The 8,859-nt window shown below is 35.7% G+C and overlaps 1 protein-coding gene across 1 annotated transcript; it reads right to left on the reverse strand.

Moving 5' to 3' along the window:
• Window positions 1-1,164: 1,164 nt before the first annotated feature.
• LOC133859571 (receptor-like protein kinase FERONIA) lies at window positions 1,165-4,245 on the reverse strand. Its single transcript, XM_062295003.1, has one exon. It carries the CDS (start codon window positions 4,226-4,228, stop codon window positions 1,433-1,435), a length of 2,796 nt encoding a protein of 931 aa, XP_062150987.1. The 5' UTR covers window positions 4,229-4,245; the 3' UTR covers window positions 1,165-1,432.
• Window positions 4,246-8,859: the final 4,614 nt, after the last annotated feature.

The following is an 8,859-nucleotide window of genomic DNA, read 5'->3' on the forward strand; positions in this document are numbered from 1 at the left end:
AAACATTAGCCTTTAACCAATACCTTGCCCTGGAAAGAGCAGCTTTGCAATAGATCGCCTTTAACCAAATACCGGGATTATACCTACTCTACCATACAAACAAAGTTATCTTTTATTTCTAATTACATAATAACAAAGCCAGTACTTATGCTCCGTTTGTTTCGGCGTAAAATGATTTCTGAAAAATGGTTTCGGTATTTTCCGGTGTTTGGTAGGGGCGAAAATAATGGTCAACCGAAAAATAATTTCTGTTTGACCAAAAATACTTAATAAATTTCAAAAAATGATTTACACTTTTTAAAAGCGAAAATCATTTTCCGTAAATGGTGGATACAGTCGATTCTTTTTTAAACAATGCAGTCGACCTTTACGTTCAAGCAGTTGACTATTGCCGAATTCCGACAAGTCAGATTCCGACTCTGGTCGGTGTCGGAATTCGACAAATTAAGCCGGAATCGGGCGACGTTCGACAGATGTCACCGGATTCCAGCCAGAACGCCGGAGATCTGGCCATCTAGCCGGAATCCTGGACAGATCCGGCCGGGATACTGGCTGGAGAGGTCGGATCCGGCCAGAACGGCCGGACCCCCGGCATCTGGCCGGATCCGGCTGTTTTGGGCCAGATTCCGGCAAAGTTCGCCGGAATCCGGCAAAAATGGCCGGATTCCGGCAACTTTTGCCGGAATTTGTATATGCCAAATTTTAAAAAATATGTTTATATTATTTTATATTAATATTTTTTATTTTGTGAATAAAATTTAATTTTTTTTAAATTAATATGATTAAATTAAAATATAGAAAAAAATATTTGTAATTTTCCGTACGCGCCAAACACCGAAAAATGATTTCGACGGAAAATATTTTTCTGAAAAATGACTTCCCCAAAACTATTTTACGACGGAAACCATTTTACACTGAAACAAACGGAGCATTACTAACTTTATAAAAATCCATAACATTCTAGTTACCAAGTTGAGGATTACGAATTGTTACCAAAGTCTCATTGCACAGCAAATTTCGTGATAATTTACTTTGTATGTGGTTGACTAACGCAGTTATTACTTTTCTACGAAAATGAATCAATATACATGCAATAGAAACTAATACTAAATATTATAGGAACAAAAAAAAAAAAAAAAAAAAAAAAAAAAAAAAAACAGTATCTAATACAATGTGTGAAATTGTGAATGACACGTAACATCACACAATTATTTATATTCTAATAAGATAATATAAGTATTCAAAACATATTCTACCATTCTAAAAGCCATTATACCATATACATGCATTACCGATATCATCTTGCACGACTCGTGAAATAAAGTGAATTAATTCTAGACCTTGTCTGCAATGACTCTAAATAAATGATAATATAAACTAATTGGGCTCACCAGAAAAGAACATACCAAAAGTTCAGCTTAGACTCTTTCTTTTACCGAGCTAGAGGATTCATAATCTCAGAGAACACTGCCCCGGAGGACATCAGTCTGCTCGAATCCCGACCGCTACTGCCAGAACTTTGGTCTTCATTGCTGCTGCTATTTATAGTTGACACTTGTACACCGCTGCTACTAAACCTGTCAATGCTGTCATCACTATCATCAATCTTCGATTTGGGCAACAGAGTTTTCTCATCATCCTTCTTCTCAATTTCAAGTACCCCATAAACCCTGACATCTCTGTGCCTGTGGTCGCTCTCCTGCAGTTGCAATGCGAACTCAAGGCCCCACACCACGTCATTCATCGATGGCCGTTCGATTCCGTTGTCAAGCAAACAATTCACCGCTATTTCACAATATTTCTTCAGACACGCGGGCGCTATTTCACCCTTTAAGGTTGGATCAACAATTTGATCCATCTTTCCATTCCGATGGTTCTGCCGGGCCCACTCCGCCAGGCTCACTTGCTTCTTGTCTGCCGTACGCATTATGGGTGCCCTTGCACACACTACTTCACACAAAACCACACCGAACGAGTACACGTCAGACTTCTCAGTCAATTGTTGACGCCGATAATACTCCGGGTCCAAATACCCGAAACTTCCCTTTACCACTGTACTGACGTGTGCCTTGGACACACTAGTAGGGCCCATTTTGGACAATCCGAAGTCGGAAACCTTGGCCTCCCATTTCTCATCCAAAAGGATATTTGTTGTCTTCACATCACGATGAATAATTGTGTGCTTCGCGCCCGTATGAAGATAGGTCAATCCACGTGCTGCACCAATACAGATCTCGAGCCGCTGTTTCCACGAAAGAGGAGGATTACGAGTGTTGTACAAATGATCACGGAGGGTCCCATTGGCCATATAATCATAAACGAGGATCATCTCATCACCATCGTTACAATATCCAATCAGAGAAACGAGATGGATGTGGCGAAGTTGGGAGAGCATCTCAATCTCAGTCTCAAATTCGTGGGCCCCTTGTTGGGAACCGGGTTTCAACCGCTTGATCGCAACTGGATTATCCCCACCATCAATGTACCCTTTGTACACGTCACCAAACCCCCCAACACCAATGATGCAAACATCATCGAAGTTGTTGGTGGCTGCTCTAATCTCAGCCAATGAGAAGTTACGACACAGAGCGGACGGTAGAGATGTCCTGTGGGTCTTTGTTGACTTGGTCGTAGAGAAAGAAAATGGACCCCACCAAGTTGTCGCATCGCTAACGCCGGAGTCCTTGACTATCTTGCGCTGCCGGGAAATCAAGAACCCGAGAATCGACAGCACAACAAATCCGGAAACTACACCACCAACGACGGCAACTATTGTTGTTCTGTTATTCTTCGAATACTTTGGTGGCGTTGGTGGCACAACAGTTGTAGGGCCCAACGGAACTGGGTCTGGATTGGGTCCGGCGAGACTGCCATTATAGGCGCTTACTTTAAAGATTTCGACACCGTTCAAGATTACATTGTTGTAAGTAGTCTCCGAGTTTTGCTTTTTTGCTTCTAGTGAGATGGAGAGATTCATTTCGCCTTCTTTGCCAATAAATGAAACGGCGTAATCTCTATATACCGGAACACCATTTCCACCACTCCATACAATCACGTCGGCTGCTTCCTCAGCAGTTTGATTTGCTATGAAAATAAGGAACACTCTGTCTCCTTGCCGAGTAATCTCTCGTTCAAACTCGCAGAAGTGTAGCCTAACAAAGTAAACAAATCCAGAATCTACGGGGAATTCCCAGGTGAGATTGTAGCTCTTGTTGAGAGTTTTGTTCGTCCCCAAAGTCCGCGCAGTCTGATAGACTTCGGATGGAGCAACGTACGCATGTACCTTGGTAAACTTTGGTTGAATAGTAGTGTTTAAAGGTAGAAAAAGTACTTCATTTTTTGTGAAGTAATTGTCGTCCTGACTCCAGGCCCGGAACATGCCAGTGTCTTGAGAGGGTGACATGTAGCGGCCTCCAACATTAAGTCTGTATACCGTCTCGAGAGCAGTGCTGTTATCGATGGGGTACAGTCTCCCCTGGCCGATAAAAGGAAACCCTTGATCTCCAGATCTAGATGGAGTGTAATAGAGATTGGGAGGCATGGACAAGATTTCAATTCCGTTGATAAAAGCATATGCAGTAGCAACGCTCGGCGACGGCGTGAAGGTTAGGTTCAACCTCTGATCCTCCTCCTCGATGTTGACACAGTATTCTCTGAATATGGTACCGCCGGAACCACTATCGGCATCTGCTGTAAGTGAAGCGTTGAAATTGCTAAGAAGAGTAAAACGACCGGCTGTAACAGAGAATAGGGCGTTATAGCGATCAAAGTTAGAGTACGAAGCCGAATAGAAGTATAGGCGAATGAATTTTTGGCCGGCAGTGACTGGAAACGTGTAGGTGAATGCGGAGAGAGAAAGCCGCGCATCGGTATAGGGTACTGTATTGGCGGTGGAGGATTGTTGAACTGCGGTGGCGGTTAGAGATGCCCGGTTTTGTGATTGTTCAACGGGGAAGAATTTTGAATCCACGTCTTCAATCCAAGTCCTACCGTCAACTGCAGTTGATTTGCCAGAGGAGCCACAGTTGAGGGGAATATTATCGACAGGTATGTAAGCGGAGGGCGACGCACCGGCGACGGTGCTGGTCAGGTGGTACAGCAAGAAGGCTAGGTAGAGAGGTGTAAGACATGGTACGAGGGTGGTCCCAAGACGTATTCTGCTTCGGTTACACATTGGAGAGAGAGTGACAGAGAGAGAAAAGGGATAAGAATTCCCAATTTCTAACATGAAAGGAGGTGTGCTTGATTAGAAAGGGGAAAAATTACAAATTTGCCTTCCAAATTATCGACGCGTACACTTTAAGCATCCAAACTATTCAAATTATTAAAATATTTGAAAAATGTTTATTTTAATGAAATATTTCCGTAATATTTTTGTTATGTGTCATTTTTTAATTAAAAAAATAAAAAATAACAAAAAATAAACAAAAAATTCAAAAAAAAATTCAAAAAAAAATTCAATTTTTTTTTATTTTATAAAAATTAAAAACTAAATATTTATTTTTTATTTAAAAAAAATATTGCGATCGACCGAAAGATGTACTGCTTCTTTCCAACATCATCGTTGGGCATGATGCACACCTACAGCTCAGCGAACACGTTCCTGCCTCTTTGAACGCGAACATGGCTAATTTTCTATCCTTCGATGTCTATGATATTGATACTTATAAGGTTATAAATGATTTCAATTTGAATTTTGTTTTGTTACAAACGACGAGCAAGTCTATCATCGTTGTGGAAGATCTCGATTGGTTTCTAACGGAGAAATGGACGATGACCAGAGGGGTGTCGAGAAGATCGGGTCACGGTTGAGAAATATCGTCACCTCAAACACCAATCTTTTTAAAAATTAAAATTAAAATTTTAGTTTATTTTTTAAAATAATAATAATAATAATAATTTTTTTGAAATTTTGAATTATTTTATCATTTTTTAATTGAAAACTGACATATGACAAAGGTATTATGAAGATATTTCGTCAAAATTAACCTTTTTTTTTTTTTTAAGGTTTTGGTAATTTGGGCGTCATAGTGCAAGTTTTAGTTGTTTGAAAAACTATCCAAAAAGAAGGGTAATTACCTTTTCCCCCCATGAACTACTAAAAAATGCACGAAGCCTCCATGAACTACCAACTCGACCAAAATATAGCATTCAACTACCAAAGACAACCATTTTTTCTCCTTCTGTCAGTCAAAGGGGTTAAAACAAACGGTCAATGGGTCACGTGACCATCACACGCAATTTTACCCTCATTTTCTTCATCTTTTCCCCTGGTGAACTACCACCATCTTCCTATTTTCCCCCATGAACTACCACTATCTTCCAACATGCCCCTATGTAAAATGGCACATGACCCGTTGACTGTTTATTTTAACTCTTCTAACTGACGGAATGGAGGAAAATGGTTATCTTTGGTAGTTGAATACTCTATTTTGGTCGAATTGGTAGTTCTTGGGGGCATCTCGCATTTTTTGGTATTTCATGGAGAGAAAAGATAATTACCCAAAAAGAAATGTGATATTTTGAGAGGCTAAATTATATTTTTCCTTTAGAAAATAGTAGTAGCTTTTTATTTTTATTTTATATTTTTATGGAAGGTGCCATTTATTAATGTTAAGTACTTAAGAGGGGGCTTAGAATTTAGAAAAAAGAAATATTACGTAAGGGCTTTTTTTTTTTTTCTTTTTTTTTTTTTATCTTGATCTCATAATAAAAATATTAACAAACTATTTAAACAAAAAAAAAAAACCTCAAAATTATTTTTCAAAAAGAAAAAAAAAAACCCCAAAATATATTAATAAATTTATAAAAGACTTTAAATTTTCCCTTTCATTTTTTTTAAATAAAATTTTCCATTAAATATTTTGAAACCAAGGAACCTAATTTTTTTTTTTTGAAACCAAGGAACATAATATTTCATCAGACAGGTTGTACGTACCTCCAGTATTTATCTCTCTCAATAATACAAAGAATTGCAATATATTCATTTTTCTGTTACAAAATGAGCTACACGTCTTCAAACACAATACCTGTGTAAATCTTTTATACTTATTCTTTCATAATTATTCTCATGATAAGCAAAAGCATATGATCAAACAAAAGGTGAACACTTATATTAAAAAAGAAAAGGTGAACAATTTTGAAATTTAACAACGTTTTGCAATGGCGCCTCAATTTCGATTATATTATTTATTTGTTATTTAATTGAACGAGATAAAAAGGTTTTAAATAAAAAGTTTTATTCACTCTTATCTAAATATTTTTTATTAAGTGTTATTTAATAAACAATAAATACCTCTAAGTACATCATTTCGTGCATAGCATTGAAATTTCAAAGTTTTGTAACTACACAGGCCGCTTCTCACTTTATGTATAGAAGCATTCCCACTTCGTCTTTTTTTTTTTTTGGTTCGTTTAAACTTTTTCACTTCATTTTTCTCCCTTTTTTGGTCTTCCACTATTGAATAAAAAAATAAAAATAAAAATAAAAAGTTTTGTATGGTACAATTTTTAATAAAAATATTTATCTTTTTAAAAAATAACATGGTATTTAAAATTCAAAAAGAATGAATTTCTTTTAAAAATATTTTATGCACTTTAAATTTACCTAAATAAAGTTATCGTACGTACATTATGAAAGAAAAATAAATTTATCTTATTTCTGTGCAAAGGTTTGTATTCCGGACGGGAACTTTCGTAGCTTTTTCGTTATACCATATGACTAGTTGGTTTGACTTGGAGGTGTCAGATGTGGAAAAGTTGTGGCTGAGAACCTACCCAATGAGATGAGAGATGGGGTATCGACGACTGAAAAGCCTTCCCGTCTTCGGAAGAAAAGTCTACACTGCCAAAGCGCTGATGTGACCGCTTACAGTGCATTCGAGCAAAGGGAAAAATACACTGCATGGGTGGTCCTGCCAACGCGCTGATGTGACCGTGTACAATCTATTCCACACTCTTTTGTCCTAATCTTGATGCAAGTGGACGACATTATTCATTTGTCTACGTTGGATTCGATTTTCTTTCTTTTAACATTTTAGCCCTAATTTTTAAGTCATGTATAGATAATGACTTTTCATACGGATCATGAGTCAAAAGTTTAAGGCGATAATTTTCACGAGGATAGCTAGCTTAAATGTAAGATAATAAAATTGTCAATTGCATTTGGCATCATAATCTAAATCAACATATTTATAAAATAACCATGTGGTAAGGGATATTGGTTCCCAAAGGTTATAATGATCTTGAATCTGTTTGGTTAGTAAGTGTGAAATAGAATATTGATTTGAATAATAATAAGAAGTGATTGATGTGATATAAAATTGGTGAATGTTTTATGAAAAAGTAAAAAAGTTTTATTTTGTACTTGAGTTTTTTTTATTTGAATAATAATAAAAAATTATTGATATGATGTAAAAAGTATAAAACAATTAGAATGTTTTTTATTTAATTTTTTTTGAAAGAAATGAAAAGAAAATTAAAAATTTAACAATAGGTTGCCAAACAGCTTCCTTATTCTCCTGCTAATTGATTAAAACTCCTCAACAAAAGGGGTTATTTTTTAGTCACCTTTAATTATATCTAGAGTATATTTTATAAGAATCTCCCCACTCCAATCATCAAGTTTTTCTTTAAATCATTTCCTTTTGTTACGGTCTTTTTTCTTCTTTAGTTTTACTAGTACATTCTTTGGATTATTAGATGTTAGATATACTAAAAACTCACAACTTCCATCACTTACATGGACATCCTCCTCCATCCTCGGCCATCGCTCTACCATCCAAGGACCACTTCCCTTGTGTGTTTACTCTAGGTGTTGATGTGGCGCACGCCGGTTCCACGTAATGCTACTTCATTTGATCTCTTACAACAGATTTCCTTTGTCACAATATGTACAAACTCGAGAAAAAGTTAACTACATCTGTACTATCATCATCAAAATGAATAGTCTAATATTTGAAGTTTTCTTATAATTTTTTATAAAGCTAAATTTTACTTAATAATTAGGCAATGCGAGATTTAGTAATCATAATTATCTTTTTAAATCACTCACTCTATATGAGGCTACTCATCTTCCTACTATGAGGCTGATGTGTTACAAACTTTCCCTCTTAAACTATTGACGTTCTCGTCAATGCAACGTCATGTAGTACTCCAATACCACAAAGCCTAGTTATTAAGTAAAACTGAACTTTAAAATACTAGCAGCAGATACTCAATCATTTTTCTTAAATTTATAAAATAAAATTATTTTTTACTTTCTTATATAAAAACACATTTCATAATATATTTTCTTATATCAATTAAATATTTCTTCTTACTTGTATTTTATTCATTTTCCCACTTTCTTATTTTTGTCATTTTACAAAGAGCTTTCCAACGCTATACCTTCATAGTTTATAGTGTTTTTTTTTTTTTTTTTTTTTTTTTGTGACCAGGGTTTTTGAAAAAAAAAATCTTCTTTAAAATATCCACCACAGAAAACGGATTGACAGCCACAATCACCTTCAAAGTCGTGGCCGATCCAAGCAGAGTCGGAGCATTAACCATTTTTTTTAAATATAAGAAATAAAACTACCGTCTTACTTTTTTATTAAAAAAAAAAAAAAAAAACCCATAATAACTTCTTTTTACATTTTCCTATATCATTGAAACTACGTACGTTCATTGTCACGAGGGTCCCGTCCCACTTTAACCCCTTGCATATGTTAAAGCAACATATAACCTATACATCATAATTATTGAGGGCTTACCTAACCAAATATATTTAATGTTTTTATTAATCTCATTTTTTTTTTATGGGTTTATTAATCTCATTTGGACTTGCTTTTGAATATATATATATATATATATATATAT

The sequence above is a fragment of the Alnus glutinosa genome, chromosome 2 (assembly GCF_958979055.1).
Source record: "Alnus glutinosa chromosome 2, dhAlnGlut1.1, whole genome shotgun sequence".
In the NCBI taxonomy this organism is placed as follows: domain Eukaryota; kingdom Viridiplantae; phylum Streptophyta; class Magnoliopsida; order Fagales; family Betulaceae; genus Alnus; species Alnus glutinosa.